The 20,768-nt window shown below is 36.2% G+C and overlaps 1 protein-coding gene across 1 annotated transcript in view; it reads left to right on the top strand.

Moving 5' to 3' along the window:
* Nucleotides 1-20,178, top strand: part of LOC145681574 (uncharacterized) — a 42,079-nt gene extending 21,901 nt beyond the window's left edge. Inside the window, exon 3 of the mRNA XM_081753209.1 lies at nt 19,361-20,178. Coding sequence (XP_081609335.1) covers nt 19,361-20,167 — 807 coding nt within the window. The 3' untranslated portion in view covers nt 20,168-20,178. The remainder of the gene's footprint in view (nt 1-19,360) is intronic.
* The last annotated feature ends 590 nt before the right edge of the window (nt 20,179-20,768 follow it).

The raw sequence follows: 20,768 nt of genomic DNA, 5'->3' as shown, positions 1-20,768 counted from the left end.
GCCGAAGATATACGTACGAACAGCCAAATGTAGTAGTTTCTGGGGAAGAACAAAAAAGAGATACAATAGTAATCTCACTTGAAAGCAACGGTTTCAATAGAGAAGATGGGTATCAACTCAAACCTATCTTGTTGGCTCTTTTCTGGTACAAAAAACTGTGTTCAAGGAAAGCCCTCGTAACTACAACAATGAAAAGTCAGGTTTTCTCTCAGCCAACAATAGGCCTCCGTTCATAGTCCTGGATGTATATTGCCAATATCTATCTATCTATCAATATATATATATATATATATATATATATATATATATATATATATATATATATATATATATACAGGGTGGGCCATTTTAATCAATCCACGGAAATATCTGAAAAATGATAAAACATAGAAGAAATGTTTGAAGTACACGTTATATATTGCTAAGGGGGAAAACCAATTCCGCCAAAAGTGCCCCTCCCCGCCTCCCGTAAATGGGGGTAACGGGGGGTAACTTTGAAATGTCGAATGGGAACATGGGTCGAGTAATACCTCGTTCAAAAGGTCTTGGAAAACTAAGTAACGCTGTAGCAAAAGATGTTTCATATGAAGCACCAGATTCAAAATGGCCGCCATGATATAGTTCGGAAACTCCAGTACCCGTAGTATGAAAACCATGGAAGTTAAATGAATGGAACAAAATTGAAATACGTAAATATCATAGGGCATGTCGAATGGTGTGGTCCCTGTGATCCCAGCGGCCTCCCTGAAGGGGTCTTGGAGGCTAACTTCAAAATTTCAATGTCCGACCGGACAACTGTTCGGGCGTACGCTTGACCTACCCAATGCTGTTTGGAAGGCAGACTTCATGGATAGAGAATTGGTGCACTGAGTTAATACGGATGGCCTCATTTACATTTTGATTAACTATTAGCACTCATGTCATATTGTGAGCTTCAGGGATGAAACGGTGCATACGTATATCCCCGAAATTCTTTCCGAATAACCAGCACGCATGCATAAAAGTTTCTGTGGCGACGGAGATTAGCAAATTCACACGTTTATAAGTTGCAGGAACTGCATTATTCGACAACTTCTTTCGTATAACGTTCCTTCTGTTTTCGCATCAAATCATACTCAGCCATACAGATATGCGTTACCATTCAAATAAAATTTCACATTTTTTTAGTCACTACAGCGTCATCCTTACAAACAAATGTTTCAACCACACCATACCTATTTGTAAGGTAGCCTTAATTTGCGAATTTCTCATTTGAACTTTCACTGTTACTTTCCACCCCACTCACATACAGAGCGCAGGGAGAGAGTATTTTGCAGGACTTGGATTTCTCTCTATACATTATGGCAATTTTACTCTAATATTTTTATCTCTGTTGTATTATTCTCGAGCCTTGGAACGCCTCCGTGGTTTTCCTATTTAATTTTTGTTATTTTCATTTATGTCTAACCGTATTCATACTATGGGCACTAGACGTTTTCTTAGATACAGTCACCCTGTCTTTGGGATCATTTTGAAAACGGTGTCTCATGTCGAAAATACTCTTACAGAAGCTATTTGATATTAATTTGTCTATGTAACGTGATGTTACTCGCTTTAAGTTGCTATTTTAAAATTTCAAGTTTGCCCCGGATACCTTTCAGTTGGCCCTTGGAGTCACCCCGACAACACCTCTCGATGTGCCATACGTCAGTTTGCTACTCCAGTTTTTCTTCTGTTGATTTATCTCCAATCGCTTTCATACTACGGGTACTAAACTTTTTCTCTGACATGGATACTATGTTTCGGCGGCCTTTTGAGAACACTCCCATTTCACCTCAATCGTTTTCTCCTGCAAGATGTTTGATTTTGCAAGATTTATCGAGCGAGGTACCACTCGACTCATGTTACTATTTGAAATTTTGAAGTTAGCCCCTAAGACCCCTTCAGGGAGGCCACTGGGATCACAGGGACCACACCATTCGATATGCCCTATGATATTTACGTATTTCAATTTTGTTCCATTCGTTTAACTTCCATGGTTTTCATACTACGGGTACTGGAGTTTCCGAACCATATCATGGCGGCCATTTTGAAACTGGTGCTCCATATGAAACATCTTTTGCTACAGCGCTATTTAGTTTTCCAAGACCTTTCGAACGAGGTATTACTCGACCCATGTTCCCATTTGACATTTCAAAGTTACCCCCGTTACCCCCATTTACGGGGGGCGGGGAGGGGTACGTTTGGCGGAATTGGTTTTCCCCCTTAGCAATATATAACATGCACATCAAAAATTTCTTCTATGTTTTATCATTTTTTAGATATTTCCGTGGATTGATTAAAATGGCCCACCCTGTATAAATACACAGTGTGGCGCTAAATTCGTTGCACAAAAGTAGAGGAGTGATTCCTGAGAGTAAAACAAACAAAAAAGTTTCAATAAACATAGGGGGAAAACCTCATAGTTTACGTGTTATAGGCTACCGAAAACATGAAAAAATGAATTTTAAAGGTTTATAGCTCCAAAACTATGGGACCTACTATAGGTGGGTCAAGACTTCACTTAGGAACTAGTATGCGCTCTATCCAAAAATACGTATTTTAGAATCCTAAGGTACTCACGTAACAATTTTTATGGAGGTAGTTGGAGAGTACTTTATATCATAGGCCCGTAGTCAAACTCCCTCTATATATGGGGCTTTTAGAAAGTCGTTGCTTTAAAAATCTATAAAAATATTTATAACTTTTAAAAATAATGATATTGTAGTGAAATACATTTTAGGTTATACAATAATATACAATTTTTTGTTGGCAACAGTATCACAATGATGAAGTTAGAAATACTGGTGACAACAAATATCATGAAAATTGGGACGTTAGAAAACAAAACACAGTGTGTGTGTGTGTGTGTTGGTATGCAGAACTGAAATCAGGTATGTTGGTGCAGGGAAACTTCAGGCGAGTAAATAAAAATTTACCTCCTGATGTTATTAGTATAAAGAGTTGGCCTTGACCGTGAAACTACCTGGATTGGGCGCAAACGCCCCACCCCTTGCCACTCTGTGATTTTTGGTTATGAGGTCACGTTAAGACACAGGCGTATGCGGAAAAGAAAGGACTAGCAGGATCTGAAGGTTAACATTAATAAAGTGATCGATGACATTTCTGACTTGCCAGACGGAATAGCATTCACAGACTTCGCCAGAGATAGCAGGAATGTATGGATGTCAACAAATGTCAACAGAAAAAACACCAAAACGAGACTACATTGTAAATACTACATCTTCACAAACGACCCTGAGCGTCCCTTTGAACCTAATGCCTTTTCTAATTTAACACTATAACGACTAGAACCCGAGTACAAGGAATGTCTGCGATGGGAACCAACCAAAACAAATGAAGGCTTCTACCTACTCCAGAACACTCAAGATGTACTGACAGCTTGCAGGCGACGTTCCAACCAAATTACTTTCGACTAGAAACCATATACACGCTAGTACGGACCAGAAGGATTCCAAGAGGGCGGACCGGTCAACAACGCTGCAACAGACGGCAAAAACAAAATAACTACACCTGTGCACAATGGTCCAGGCACCCTTCAGACCTGGCCAAAACCTCAAAATTCGAAATTATCACAAATATGGAAGACCTTAAAGATTTGATAAGGAAAGACGTAAGGTTTGCAGAGGTAGGTTTTCGTGCAGCTCCTAAGGATTGGGCCTACAGTTAGTACCAACGTAAGAGCTTAAAGTCGATGGAATAAGGTCATATATCCACCCGGGTTGCGGACGCAAGTTTCATGATGTGAAAACAAATGTTTTGTTGTTAGGTGTCAATAATAATTGTACAGAACATTGAACATTCGTCGTTCGTGACACATACGTAGAACTGTAATGTGCTTTCATGTACCAGTCAATATGTGGATAAATAAAATTAGATCGAAAACCAAAATTGGTATACTTGATATTGAATTTCATGTAGAGTTTTATTTTGAGTCCAGGCGAGTCCAGTTTTACTGTATGCTGGATTGTTAGTAGGGGATGTTATCTGTTACAGAAAAAGACCAAGTGTTGCAAGTTTTTGCCCGATCTGGTTTGAAAGGCATATTTGTTTGTGAGTAGTATAATATTGTTGCGAGTAATATTTAGACACTTGACGGTTTTTCCTTGTCATTCCCGAAATGTCGTACAAAACAACACGAAGGAGACTTCTACAAGCTCTGCGGAATGTAGAAGGAAACAAAGACACCGAAAGGTAACATCGGGTTTGTTTCCTTGAGAAAGAAACGTCCACCGAATTGACAACTACAATGTATTGCTAGTTTAACAGTTAAGATGAGACTTGTTCTAATGATAATCTCGAAAATAAAGAACCCAGAAAGGACTGAGGGGTGAGTTTCCTTTGAACTAAGTTTCTTTTAAAACATCTAATATAAAGTTGTTCATGGAGTTGTGGTGGCTCCGAGGTAAAATGCTCTTTAGTTCGACGTTTTCCATGTGATTTATTGTATGATCGTCTCTGTTTCAATATTATCTAAAGAATAGTTTCAATTAATGTGTCCAATCATACTAGAATGAAATAACTACACCACTAAACGCAAGAGGTAATCTCAAAACACAGGATGTTCAGGGTCGGCCCTAAGCAATTTGCTGCCCAGTGCAATGGCATCATTTTCCTCCTGCTCCAGAAAGAATACATCTTAAAAGCCACGATATGCTATCTCATTATGGACAACGAAGGGGAGGGAAAGCGCACTCACGCTCAGGAAAGTCTAAACACTACAAATACAATCTCGTTGTGTATGATTTTTTCTTTAAATAATAATCTAGTATGTTAGTGAGAGATAAAGCAAACACATCTGCAGACGAAGGATAGTAACTATTTTTATAGAATTCAATAGCGAGCTTCAATCTCAATATATCAGTTTGCAATCCCAGTAAAACTAACTCTTTTATCTTTAATTCTTGATTTTCTTTCTACATCTGTTAATTCTTTTTTTAAATTTTGTTTCCACCTTCAGTCATAAGGAACTTATTTGTGTCAAAGACAAGACTAGTTTTCATATGCAAACTGTGATACCTAACTAAATGGAACGGGTGTTCGCCACTGTTCGAAAATTGAATTCCTGTACTGTATTCGAAAACAATCAAGCATTTCATACTGAGATTTGTTTGTCTATGAACCTAAACTGATGCGATGTAAACATGATTTATGAATGTAGTATTCAAATAGAAGGCCAGCTTAGTAAATTTAACTGCCATCATAATGAAATCTGTTTCTAACAAGAAATATTATTTTAAATGACAGATTTTGCCGACCCTCGAAACATGTGGAAAACTGTGCAAATGCGTGTGTTTCACGTATGGTAGAACCCTCTTCTAAAAGTACCCTGTAGGTAAAGTTTAGAGTAATTCAGGGGTATAGAAGCAAAACCTGCTAAATCCATTTTTCAATTTTGTTACGAAACGAAAAAAAAAATGACGTCCTTGTGTTTCAGAATTATTGAACATATTTTTTGTTTAGTGGTCACTACGGTACTTAATGCAGATGAGTGAAATCTACCACTAAACTAAAAAAAAAGTTGTTCAACAATTCTGAAACATAAGAGTGTCACTTTCCTTTGTTTCCTGACAAAATGGAAAAATGAATTTAGCAGGTTTTGTTTCTATACCCCTGAATTGTAGGTATAGATAAGTATTATGTACTTTTCTACTAAATGTTGCACTGAAATTTGGAAGGATTTTATGTTGGAGAAAAGAGGCTATCGAAGGCAAGTATTAAGAGTGATTAAGATATAGTGAAGCTGTGCAAGCAGGAAATGAGCGAAGTAATGATGGCAATGGAAAAGTAAATTAATCTGATAGAATGTTGTGACAAATATAAATCATGGACAATGTGTTGTTTCCAATTCGACTGCTTAGTGTCATAAGAATGTATCTACAAAAAGTTAGTTTTTTTTTTCAGAATCGTGAAAAGAAATTGTTGTTTCGTAAAATATTTTAGTTTTTGATAATCCAAAATGCTTTTTATTTGATCAACCACTTCTTACAAGGACGTTTGACTTATAATCATTTCACAGAAAGGAACATTCGACCTTTGATAATGTCAGAAATGTTCGTATCTCAGTAAATACGTTCCTTTAACACTACTAAGTCGTCGAATTGCTTGCAGGCTGGGATAATATGCCACAAAGAGAGACCGGATGTTTGGGCATTATAAACCTGGAAAATAGAAACTTAAAATTTAAAAAACTAGACAGTAAAATAGGCACTAGGGTGATTCAAAAAGAAATAATTTTTCTATTTCCGAAACGCTATAGTGATCAAAAATTGCCGTTGATATAGAGAAGAAAAAACCAAACAGAAAAAAATTATTATATATTTTCCGGTTCGGCATCGCCGTTGAAATTTGAAAAATCCGGTAAAAACAATAGATTTTCAATATTTGGTCTAGGAATTAATTCGTGCGGGTGGACAAGAGATGGCGCAACGAACGGAGCGTCCCACAGTTCCGTGTATCCACACATGTGTTGCAAACCCCTGTCATCGCGTATCGTTCGTAGTATAGGGCAGTGGATTAAAGCGTCAACAACACCAGTTTGTAGTTAAGTGAACATGGCGCAATTTGTGCCTGATAAAGTGTTTTTGCGGGGTGTCCTGCTGCATTACTTTAACATGCAGAAAAGTGCGACTGAAAGTCATCGTATTTTGGTGGAAGTGTATGGTGACCATGCTCTAGCTGAGCGAACGTGTCAGAAGTGGTTTGCACGGTTTAGAAGTGGTGATTTCGGCTTGGCAGACCAAGAGCGAGCTGGACAGCCAAAAAAATTTCAAGACGAAGAATTGACAGCATTGCTCGAGCAGGATTCGTGTCAAACGCAGGAACAACTTGTGGCAGCATTACGCGTTGATCAAACAACAGTCTCCAAACGCTTGAAAGCCTTGGGAATGATTCAAAAGATGTCACATTGGGTTCCACATGAATTGAAAGACAGAGACGTTGAAAGACGAAAAACCATTTGCGAATTGCTGCTTCAACGACAGAGCAGAAAAGGGTTTCTGCATCGAATTATAACGGGTGATGAGAAGTGGATCCATTACGAGAACCCTAAACGAAAAAAGGCCTGGGTGAAACCAGGTGAACCAGGTCCATCACAACCAAAACGAGATATTCACTGTGCAAAGGTTATGCTGTGCATATGGTGGGATATGAAAGGTGTGGTGTACTATGAGCTGCTGCAACCGGGTGAAACTATGAATGGAGAACGTTATCGACGACAATTAATGCGTTTGAAGCAAGCTCTGGCCAGAACACGACCAGAATGGGAGAACAGACATGATAAACTTATTGTTCAACATGATAACGCTCGCCCACATGTCGCAAAACCGGTCAAAACCTATTTAGAAAATGTCGGATGGGAAGTTTTACCCCACCCGCCGTATTCACCAGACGTTGCTCCTTCGGACTACTACTTGTTCGATTGCATGAACAACGATTTGATTGGACAGCGGTTTACTTCTTCAGAAGATATCGAAACATGGGTCTCTGACTGGATCGCTTCCAAGGATGAGGACTTCTTTCGCCACGGAATCCGTACATTGCCTGACAGATGGGCGAAAGTGGTGGCTAGCGATGGACAATATTTTTCTTAAGGTATTTATGTATTTTGTGTTTGTACTACAACTTCAATGTGTGCGTACCAACCGCACGAATTAATTCCTAGACCAAATATTTTTTTTTAAAAAACGACTAAAGAATATAGGACGAGGACCCTATATGGCCTAAAAGTTTCTTCAAGTATGTAGAAACAACGTTAAAGTAAATAAATTATATTTACATGACATCTTCTGGTCGCACATCGCTGTCAAAAATTTGCAAAATTTGCGAATTTAGCAAAATTTAAGAGTTTAACATGTTTTTTTTTTAATTTTTTTAAAACAAGTAAGATAAGGACGCTACTCACCACGAGGGGGTGGCTGCACTTGGAGTTCCACTACCCAACCAGCCCACCCAATGATTAAGGTGTATTATTTACAATTGTGTTTACAAATTTATAATTTCACATAATTCGTCTTTACAAATTTTCATTTTCCCTTTCTATTTTTGTCCATTACTAGTGTCTTAAAACTCTGATTTATGCCGGAGCAGCGGTGGCACCGTGGTAGAGCGTTAATCTCTTGTACATCGGGTTCTTGGTTCGATCACAGTTCGCGCCAAGTAGTTTTGTGGTGTGAGGGTTCTCCCGTTTCCTCCGACTTTCTTCATTCCCCCATTTCATTCATTTCTCATCATCACCGTCTACTTTAGCCTAGCCGGTATAATCGTGGGACGTAAAACTTAAAAGATTCCATTTTTCATTTTTCTGATTTATGTGAAAATGTATTCATGGACGATTTTTAGAATAGTGTAGCTCTGATGAAGCTGTCTCTAGCACTGAGTCCACACACTGTGCTGGAAGCTTCCGCCACAAGCTTAACGCATCTTTCGACAGCATGAATATGACATGGGAACTTCTTGAAATTCATAACTAGCTTAGTATCTGCTTATAAACTAGCCTAGTGTCCGCTTATAAACTACCTTATTGCGTCATTAGTCAATGGTCAAACAAAAGAGAAGTAAGATTACAAGTATTTCATTGTATTATTTCGGTGTAACCTTTAGCTACAAACTTCATGTTTGGTGGCAAAAATGTCTAATAGGATCACTTTCAAAAGCTGCTTTCTCGCTTTTAAACGTCGTCTGTATCTAAGCTGTCGAATGTGGTTTCTGTCATCAATGACCATCGCCAAAAGCAAATTTTCGGGATGAGCAAAGTAAGTATTCTGTTCTATAACGGGGTCCACAACTTATTTCAGCTCTTATGGCAAAATACCGCGTTTTCTGAGTGGTCTCGTAAACATGTTGTGATCTTTCGGTCAAATTGTTGCTCAACTTACTGGCAAACCACATAAGCATAAATAACTTTAAGGTAAAGGTGACAATTTGCCTCATTATCTGAATGACTTTCGACACTAATGTATAGCCGCAGAACTCTATTAGCTGTAGTGAGCCATCTTAAATGTGACAAAAGCCAGAGTCACAAACTGAAAAGTCTTCAGAGCAGTGCCCTAACTGGATGATTTTTGATATGTCCAGTAAATACAGCTGGTCTTTGCTGAGTATCTGCCTGTCTACTTCAGGAATCACACAATTGAAAGGTTCAAATCAATAACTGGTAGAGTGTGTGGACACAGTGCTAGAGACGGCTTCATCAGAGCTACACTATTGTCAAGATCATCCATGCCTACATTTTCGCATATCAGAAAAAAAAATGAAAAATGAAATCTTTAAGTTTTACGTCCCACAGTTATTACGGCTAGGCTAAAATAGACGGTGACGATGAGAAATGAATGAAATGGTGCAATGAAGAAAGTCGGAGGAAACGAGAAAATCCCAGAAAACCCACGCACACGGTATTTGTCCACAACAAAACTCACTTAGCGCGAGCTGAGATCGAACCAAGGACCCCATGCACCAGAAGTGAACGCTTTATCACTGTTTCCCCCTGCTCCAGCAGAAAACAGAGTTTAAAATAATTAGTAATGGACAAAAATAAATGGAAAAATGGAAATTTCTAGGGAACGAATTATGTAAAATTATAAACCTGTTAATACAACAGTAAAAAATACACTACAAACATTGGATGGCTTGCTGGGTAATGGAACTCCAAGTGCACGCTGGTGAGTACCGTCCTTATCTTGCTTGTTTTAAGAAAATTGAAAAAGAAAACTTGTTAAACTCTCATATTTTGCCAAATTCGCAAATTTTGCAAATTTTTGACAGCGATGCGCGACCAGAAGATATCATATAAACATAGTCTATTTATTTGAACGTTGTTTTTACATACTTAAAGAAACTTTTAGGCCATATAAGGTCTTCGTCCTATATTCTTTAGTCGTTTTAAAAATATATTGAAAATTTATTGTTTTTACCGAATTTTTTAAATTTCAATGGCTCTGCGCGACCGGAAGATATATAAATAAAAAAATCTTTTTGGGTTTTTCCTTGTCTATACCAACGGCAACTTTTGAGCACTATAGCGTTCTGGAAATAGAAAAATTATTTTTTTTCGAACCACCCTAATAGGAACTAAAATGTAACTCGAAATAATGAAGATAAATGTTCAATACAATTTTAAAAAATAGATTCAAGTCATATATAATTTTCGAAGAATATAGAAACATACCTGTTTGTTAAAATCTTGTTTTACTCTATATGTAAAAACGAAGCTTGGTATGCATTCCATATATATATATATATATATATATATATATATATATATATATATATATATATATATATATATATATATATTGTGTGTGTTTTTTATTTATATTGTATAAATTACATATTTTGGGAATGAAGGCTTGCAACATTAGATACTAAAACAATTATTTAGGCAGTAAGAGATGAAATAGGCAAAATAAAATTATCTTAAATCGAAACTATAACTCCCCATATAAACTTTAAAACGTTATTTTTGATCATAACTTTAATATTAAAGAATAATCATTTTGCCTAACATCCGGTCTCTAGAAATAAAATAAGGTAACCTTCGAATGCACAGACAGTTTATTTGTCTTTTGATACACAGGTGTGGTGTTGCTAAACCTCAATTATTTACTACATATTTTTATGAATAACTTCAGTAATTTTTAAATTTCAATTCTAATATTGTGTTTGGAGATAACTAAAATTGCTGACACTTTATTTTTAAAATTTTAAATACAGAATATGCGTTTATTTTTAATTAAGCTTTCGGTGGACTGACTTTCCTTAAATTTCAGTAAGGCTTTTAAAAGTGTTACAGTCACTTACCTCATCAATGATATTTTGTATAGTACCTCCAAAGTCAGTAGCAGATGGATCTAAGCGATTCGTATTGCCTTATGTTTTTTTAAAGAAAGTGAACCGCTTTCATAAAACTTCAAATTAAAAATTACACACTCAGGAATACGTACACATGGTGTACCAAGGAACTCCAAAGTAAATATAAGCAATGACAACCAAATAAAAATTCAATTCAACACAAACAGATGAACACATTAGTAGATTATGACTTCAACTGAGAATACAAATATGCACAGCATGCCAGAACCTACAATGTGTCGTCTGTAGGTAAACAAAATTCTGGTGGCATGCCACAGCACCCCTCTTGTGTATTTGAGGGTAGTAGTGTAATGCCTAATGACATGCAACAAGATCTGTGTTGAACACCAAAGATAACCATTTCATCGCATGGACCACCACCACCACTCTGGAAAAAATCATTATCCAGATGTTTACACTCTCTCCCCATTAGACCCTTATCCGATTAACAGCTGTAAAAACTATAAAACAGAATCTGCAGCTGCATATGTATGACATAAGTTTGTATTACTTGCATTAAGTTCAGAAAATAGCACAAGTTCAGTTTTGTAAATGGTTAATACGAATTACTGCTCCAGAAACTACTCAATCGGAATGCATGTCTGTGTTGAGTGACGCATGATTCTCGTTATCGGGTTAAATGGAGAGGACGCGTCATTGGTCGGGAAAAAATAGACTTGTGGAGAAATTTCATTACAAGACACTAAGATTGAGTTGTAGTGTTAAAAATAAGCTTATTTAATTATAGTCCAGCATTCCATTCCATGAGCGAAATTTTCCAAGTCCTTGTAGATAAAGTCACACTTAACGAATTACAGAAACCTCATTTTCAACAGGATCCCACACAGACCACAACTAATAAAATAATTGTCATATCTTTTCAAATGACAGAACCAAAGTAAAGGAGATGCCCAGTTTCATTTTCTGCATTCTTCTTGTCTGTCTGTTTGTTTTTATCTTTCAAATGTATTAAAAGGAAAATACGAGAACAACCTGAAACCTCTAGATAAAAAAGGAGAATATAGTAAGACCAAGAAAAACGTGACCGGAATGTGTTCCATCAGCTAAGATTCACCTGCATTTTCATGTTCCTGCCATAACGTGCTGATTTAACCAGAGTTTGTGAGCATAATGACAGAGAAATGGGACATGAAGTTGAGAAAAAAACTATTATGTATATTATAGACTAGCAGAATACCCGTTCTTCGCACGGAATGAATGCGTTTCATTTTGCATGTAAAGGGTAGAATTTGCATTAAACGGCATCAAAGTGTCACTGGTCATCTCACTGAGTCCGAAAATTATGGATTCGACATTAACATCGGTCATTTTCGAACATTTAATGTGTATCTCCCCTCCTCTCCTCCAAATTGCGGAGCTGAATTTGGATTTAAACGGCATCGGAAGTCACGGTTCATTTCAGCGACCTCGAAAACTATGAATTCGACACTAATATCGGTCATTTTGGAACATTTCCATATATTCCCCCACTCCCCAGAACCCAAGTTGTGAGGCTAAGTTAGATTTAAACGGCATTGAAAATGTCATTGTTGATCTCAGCGACCCCGAAAACTATGGATTCGACACTAATATCGGTCATTTTCGATCATTTTTTAAATATCTTCCCTCCCCTTCCCCTAAGTTGCACCGAAGCCCGAATCTCATCTACGTTGAAAATTTTATTGAGATCAGTCGCGTGTTTCAAGATTTATTAAGTTTTATTTATTTTTATGTATCCCCTACGTTGCACTATCAAAGTAAAATAATAAAATCATTCCCAGGCGCGAACCTCATCTATGTTGAAAATTTAATCGAGATTGGTTGAGTGGTTCAAGAGTTATGAAGTCATAAACATATTCACTTCCATTCTTATATATATGTGTGTGTGTGTATTTCCATTGTAGAGCATTTGTGTAATAAAAAGAACGTTATTCAATTGCAATCATTCGCGTAAAGTGAGATATTGGGAAATGTTTACTGATATTATTTCGTAAGCTAACAAAGAAATGAAGTTCAAAGACGTCTTCAACCTGAAAGGGTATTTTATAAAAAATAGGTTTTCAGATATTATTTTACAGAACATCAGGAAAGCATCACGGTCAGGAAACATACGTTGTCCTATCCTCTTTCGGTAACAATTTCTAATGAAATTATGGAAAAAATGCAATATTTTTCCTTGTACAATTAGCACAAATTTTTTCTTGAATTAATACAGCTATACGGGAGAGTAGCCAAAATCGCACCACTTTTTACATAAATGGTTTTAATTCGAAAGTCTTGAAAAAATTTAAAATGATTTTTTGATCGTATTCAACTTTATAGTTTTCCGATTCTTTCACATTGATTTCATAACGATATCTTAACATTATCATGATAAAAATGATAATATTTTAGAAGCCTGCGATTCGTGCAATTTACGCAACAGGTCTCCCAAATCGCATTATATGAAGCCAAAATCGCACTGCCATTTTAATATATGCAAATTTTAAAGTAATGCATATGGGTAAAACAAATTATCATTTCCATGGAATATCGCATTATTTTATTTATGTTGTATTTAGATGGGGTATAATACATCTATAAAGAGAAAAAATACTGCAATGTAAATAACCGAGGACAGAAATAACACCTTAGAAATAAGGTAAGTAGAACTGCAACCTACAAGTAAAACAAATTCATATTTCTATGATATGTCACATTCTTTTATCTCAGTGTTATTAATACGAGGACGAACATATTATTTAAAAAAAAGATATCCATATTGTTGATCCAATGAGCAATATTGATCATAATCCTATGAAACGTAAAGTATCTATATTTATGGAAAACAGACAACTAGATCTTATGTGCACAAAAATCGCATTGGAATGCACGTTCATCTCCTTAAACACCCGCACAAGACTCATGTATCAGACTTTACACAAAACTCTCTGTACCATATCTTCGACTAAATTTTGTTGACAAAGGACGCAAAATCAATCTTGTTCATAGATTTCAAAAGCCACATTTGAAACACTGCGAATATATAACTCGGAGTATCGTGATTTGGATGTATCTACTTTTCGAATACACTTTTTGGTGTTGAGGTTTCCTGAAGCACATGCAGACCTAGCTGACGGTTCAGAAAGATTAAGTCTATCCACACGTTTGGATACTCTTGATTGCCTTTGCCGTTGTTCTTCAAAACGTTTTTTGTAAGGACTTCATGAGAGTACTTCTGTTCTTTGTGATTGCATGTTAGTAGTTCTATTTCCTCCTGCTATTGGGCTGGGCAGCGTCGCTTTATTTTCTATATATTTTTTCAAAGCACGATTCATAGACTCTGGAGACCATTTTCCATATTGCCATGTGCTCACCTTGTGTGAGTTGTAACGAGAAAGAAACCAGGAAAAACAATACATCACGGGAGCCAAAATCGAACTGTTGAGATTTCGGACACACGGTAGTAGTGCGATTTGGGAAACTACACTATTTAAAAAAATATATATTCTTTACATACCTCACAAAATAAAAAAAGGATAACTTGAATTTGTTACTATAATATTAATGGAATTTTGTTTATTACTTCTTATTGAAACATAAGCTAATTCTCTTACCTTAATCCCTATTCTACTGTGAAATACCCCGAAAATTAGTAAGGAATACTCCAATTATATTATACTGCAACTGCATACACACACATATAACTTACTGAACGTCGTCACTTTACTCTGTAATTATAGAAATATGCTAAAGTATTTAATTTAACTACCAGATGGCTTGTTAGTACTACGGTTCTTTTTAAACTAGAGGTGGTGCAGTTTAGAACCCGGTGCGATTATCGGAAACCCTCCCCTATTCTTTCTTTTGTCACAAGTGACTAATACCAGAACCACAATGGAGTATCGAAGATGTCAATAGAGTATCAAAGAACAAATTAGCTCGTTTGATATTCTAAAATTAAACTGTCAAATCTAAAATTAAACTCGAAACGCAAAACGCAATTCCAGAAATTCGACGTTAACTTTCTAAGAAATAAGGTCAAAATGAATCATTCGGAACATAAAATATAAATTAACCGTCAGTGTTTAACTGGTCATCAAAGTGGAGTTGATTTTCAACTAAACATTTTATACAAAAACGCCTCCAGACACTACCATCGGCAGTATCCGCATAGAAAGTATAAGTAGTACAGTGCGGGCCAGAAATCTGATGACAGCTCTAACAAAGAAGAGTCTGTTTTGTTGGAGTTCACAATGGTCATATTTGCTGTTTGAAGGATCTGGCAACTTGAAAAGCGCAAGTAACCACTACCTCTGCGATGTTGGAGCCAGCCTCTTAAATATCACTTTATTTTAAAAATACGAGAGTTTACATGAGAAGCAAGTTTTATAGGCAGCATTCCGCAGGACTACAATGCCGCTGACCATTTTGTCTTATCACTAACCTATCACTGTGTTTCTTATGTTGATCCCCCAAAATATAAGCTTGCAATAAGCACCCTTTGAAACACACGCCTCTTCCATTCCTCGTGCACGGAATAATATATCTGGACTCATGACAGCACATTTATCAACCATTCACAGCACCAAATACTGTAAATTTCGTATTTTGAAGGTGTACATCATGGCTTTAGAGTAGGTGAACCAACAGCTAGAAATCCAGTTCTTCACGATCCTTAGAACGTGGTGGTCAGCTCACCGTTGCTTCGTGCCCCATCCACCTCCTAGGAAACTGCTGACCTACGTTCGTGGTTCAGGTAGCTACGTACACCACGTTCGCAATGGGGATATCCATCCCGCTGGAAGAATGTTGGGAATGGCGGCTCCGAAATTCTCGTGACAAAAATACTACATCAGGTCATAATCTTTTCGCTACAAGTTATCCTTGATGTATCAATCTAATGTGGGATGCTGTCACGCAAGGAGCAGTATTTTCTTTCTTCCCCGTCCATGTAAAACTACACCTCGTCAGAGAACAACGTGTTCAAAGGGAGATCGCGGTTGGTTGATATATCCTCTTTCTCTCATTTGGAAAACTACATCAGATTATCTAAAATGTCATTTGTCAGATGCTGCTGCATCTGGATGTTATATAGGTGCTGATTGTTAACGGACAGCATCTTCTGTATTGACGTTCGACTCTATATTCTTAATATAAACGCTGTGTTATACGTTGGAAGCTTTCGATGAAGAATGTATGGGCAGACACACTGGTTGCTATATCTGTAAACGATTTCAGACTGTCACTGCGATGTTTGTCGGAAGCAGATCTCGTCTCTTGAAATGTAGAGATCAATTTGTTAATATCATTGTGGGAAATGGACTTCCAATTGGGATGAAGCACATTGAACTCTACAGTTACGATACGAGAATTGCGATTTTTACACATCAAAATTATCTCCACTCGTTCCTTAGTGTTCAGCGACATTGTTGTTAGTAAAAGTTGCAAGAATAAAACAAGTTATAATTAGTAAATGGGTAATGATAGAACGAAACAGTCAAGGTCATTGTTGTCAATGACACCTACAAACAGAAAACATAGCATAATTAGTGAATGGTTAGTGGTCGGACAAATCGGTCATCGGCATTGCATCCCTGTATATAAAACATGTGTCTTATGCCATCCTTCGTATTTAAAACATTAAAGTAGTATTCAAGCTGACGATCTCCAATATGCCAGATATAGTGGTCATTTGTGTTTCTGAGGTTACCAGATTTTCTAAAGATCATCTAAGGCAATGTGGACACCAAACCCAACAGCCTTACCTGTATTAGATAGAACAATCATATGGTATTTGGACCACACTGTACAACTCACTTTTTATATTAACATTGCAGGCGGTAAAGTTTGTAGGTGATTTTGTTGGAAGTGGTTTACTGAAACTTAAATAACTTTGGGGGGAGGTCCATTAAGCACTGGTTGTTTATTTATTTTTAATGTTCAGAATGGTTAGCTTTGGCCTCATTTATCAGGAGGATAACGTCGATTTTCTTGAATTGCTTTCTGGGTGTCTAGTGTAGTATTTTTAACTATGATAGTAGTATGATGATGCCTGGTTCTCCGATGTTGCTTTCGCATCTCATGTGGTTCCCGTGTAACTGCTAAATGACCTTACATCTTGTCCTATGGGGATAGAATATAACATCAGTTAAGTATTCTTGCAAGGTTTTGATAATCTTAGTCTTTAGAATACCTGAGAAGTAGATGCACATGAGTGCAAACTATGAGACGCTTGTAACATTTTAATAGTCAATCAGTGAGTTTCCAGTGTGTATATGCGAACGGTCATTAATTCGTGCAAATGGAAAGAGATCAGGACGCCAATGTAACTAGAAGGATTTTCGAATTGAATGTATTGTTGTTGTATAAATAGAATAAAGTCCCCCAATATGTGTGACTCACACATATTCACAAATTCATTTCATCTCCTTATTCACGAACTTGAACTCACTGTCAAGTTGATATAATGTAATTGTAGTTGTGTGGTCAACTTTACAATTTGAAGATTTGACTAGAGAGTATTAATTATAAACACTCTCTTCTGCATTCAATTCATTTTAAAACTGGTGTCGTGCTTGCCGTTATTATGTTCAGAACCAGAATATTCATTTTCTGATAGCTCGAGTCTGGAGCCGGAATCACTCAAGTTACAAATAATATTTGTGAACGAGTCGTAGAATTTCTTGCGACGTTTGACCATTTAGGAGTGTCTCATACACTTTTGCAAAGGAACATTAGTTGGCATAAGATGTCTTCAATTCTTTGAACTACAGTCAAGTCAACATGTGATATTCCAAGAAGCCTCTCTTTATCACCGATATCAACCACAACTTTCGGCAACGTCCTTGGGATGAGTGAATAATAATATTGTAACAGTGAATTGTATCTGTCGTCGATAGAAAGTTTTGCCATCTTTGCTCCACGTTCTAGTTATTGGAACGATTACTATAGATTTATTAGGGAATCGAAGCCCCGTGTAGTTAGTGAAGTCACCCTGGACAAGTTGACATGAATGTTATTGCTCAAACTTGGGTGTAAATGTCATTGCGTCTATCATCAATCACCTTAGCGACCCCAGAAACAATGGATTTGATATTACTGTCGGTCATTTTGGAATTCCGTTTTTTACTCCTCACCCACATGCCGATGAGCATTGAACTTGGGCTTAAATGACATCAAATGCCATTATTTATCTCAAAAACTCCGAAATCGATTCGACACTAGTGTCAGTCGTTTTCGATTTATTTTACATATTTCAACCCTCTTCTATCACTCCAGGGTTTCGAGGATAGTCTTGAGCCTATAGTACAACATCTGGAAGTCACTATTCATCTCAGGGGCCAGAAAACCTCTGAATTCGGCACTAATATCGGCATGTTTTTGATTATTTTTACATGTTAACCTCTTCTCATACCGCTAGGGGTGGTAGTGGTAACTTACTCCCATATATGTATTTCCATGTTGTAAATCTTACATTTACTAAGTTTCGGTAATTGTTTCAGGTGTTCTACAGTTATCCTGGAACATGCATACATTTATGAAAAAATCTAGTTTTTTGCTATGAATTAAGCACTCCCATAACCAATATTCAAGTAGCATCCTTTCAGACCTGGAACATCTTGTTCTCCTTCTGTGTACTAAATATCAATTCGATATTTTGAGTACTTTTTGTTGGAATGAATGCAATTGTTCTATTCGTCTTTCCCTGGGAAGATTCTAGTTCCAGTCGATTGCCACACATTCGTTAATGACTCTTTTAGGGCACTTTCAACAACTCTTTTAGGGATATTAGTTACAGTTTTTTTTTCATGTATTGTGTGTTATACACACCTAAATGGTGAAGTTTCAAAGGGCTACTATTAGAATTGTTGTAATTTAACTAATGATGCTTCAAAATAATTACGATAAACTATCTTTATATGCTCAAATGTTTCATTTCAATTGCAAATTTTTAATTTGGTCAAGGATTGAGAAATAATAACTCTGCTGATATTGCTTGTGTTAATTACGTATAAAAGTGAAACTAGTTGCATGTAAATTCTTCAATAAATTTAGCTCATTAATTTTTTTATGTGGAAAACTTTAATTCATAGTTGTTCGACAAATACGTACTTAGTACATTGCTGATAAATATAACCTTTGTCTGGCATATTTATTAACTACATTCAAACAATTGGTAGCAAACATACCAATAGATCCATCTTAATTTATTTTTCAGGGTTGTTGTGGATCATATTACTCTTCTATTATTTTAATCCTCTGTTTTATCATCTGTTTTAGTAGAATAAAATTATTTGGCCAAATTAATACGGATGATGTTAAAATATGAATGTATATTTAGCACAAAGGTGAAACACCGAAATGTATTTGCTTTTATTATTATTATCATCATCATCATCATACTCTAGTCTACCTTTATACTCTACTTTCAATAATCTACATATCTGTTATATTCATTCCAATTGACCATGTTTTCTTCCTTTCTTGCCAGGAACATAAAATTGAACCTACGATACTTCGTCGAATTTGGAGTGCATTGGAGTGCCCTGTGTGCTACGAAATACCATCAGCGCCAATTCCACAGTGCAGAAATGGTCATAATATTTGTAAAAACTGTAAAGCTAAACTTAATTCGTGTCCACTGTGCAAGGCTCGTTTAGCAGAGACGAGGAACTTCTCTGCAGAAGCAATAGTTGAATTTATAGAGCTTCCATGCAAGTACAGAGCTCAAGGATGCGACTTTATTAGTAATCAGTCTGAGAAGTTAGATCATGAGAATTTCTGTGCTTACAAGCCTTTCGTTTGTCCCCTAAGTGACTGTAGTTTACTCATATCTTCTGACAGAATATTTACCCATTTTACTAGAGATCATGCGAGATATGTTTATGATGGCACGAAGTTCGTCGAGGATGATCTGTTTTCTTATCCTTTTACGTTTGAGTATAACAGTGAAAATTCATTGAAATTGATTAATATACCAGACTGGGGATTCTTTATACTGAAAACTGAAATACATAGTAATGGTTTCCTGTGCTCAATTCTCCGAGGAACAATGTCATTAACAAAACTTAAGCATTTCCACTATACCAATACAATATATGGTTTCGAAGGTAGAAGCATATGTTACGCAGGACCTGTTCATTCTTTACATACGTCACAAGAAGAAATCATAGAACATAAAGATTGTTTATTAGTTCATGATTGTTTTATAAAGGAATTTAATCGTGATTTCCAATCTAAACGAAAATTTGGAGTGTATCCTCTTAATATGTATTTACAAATTAAAAACTTCAGATAGAACATATTCACTAAAGCATTACTTATGAAAGTTTGAGCTCGCAGTTCTAAAGTGATTAAACAATGATGATATAATGAATTGCATTTAGAACATAAATCAAGTGAGTCTATTTAACAACTTGACTGCTCTAATATATATTATCACCTGTGCGCCGCCAACAACAGTTCAACAGTAATAGTTTTTCCACCTTTATTTGAGGCACATCGATTTGTGATTTACTCTATGTATGGTTTTGCGTATATGCAACGTGAACATTAAATTTTGACTTTTCAGCCATGTGTGTGTGTATATATAACTGCATGCACATCTATAAATCAAACCTACAGAAATGAAATATTTTGTTTGTGTATGAAAAAATACACGTGGCGCTGCTCGAGAGCCGTGTGAATTAAATTAAATACATATGCCAGTCAACATGTTAAAATATTGAAGTAGATAATAGGATTATTTAACATACGTAAATGAAATACCATTATAGATTAAAACTCATAAATAGATTTTAACAAGGGATTATTATTATTATTATTAATTTGTGTTCAACCCTTATAGATTTTGTGTTCTTTTGTTTTCGTAGAAGTAATTATTTCCAAACTTATTCTTG

Source organism: Thermobia domestica, chromosome 3 (genome assembly GCF_964235325.1).
Source record: "Thermobia domestica chromosome 3, izTheDome1.hap1.1, whole genome shotgun sequence".
NCBI classification, from domain to species: domain Eukaryota; kingdom Metazoa; phylum Arthropoda; class Insecta; order Zygentoma; family Lepismatidae; genus Thermobia; species Thermobia domestica.
The sequence above is the reverse complement of the archived record's forward strand: the minus strand, read 5'-3'. Positions and strand labels throughout refer to the sequence as shown.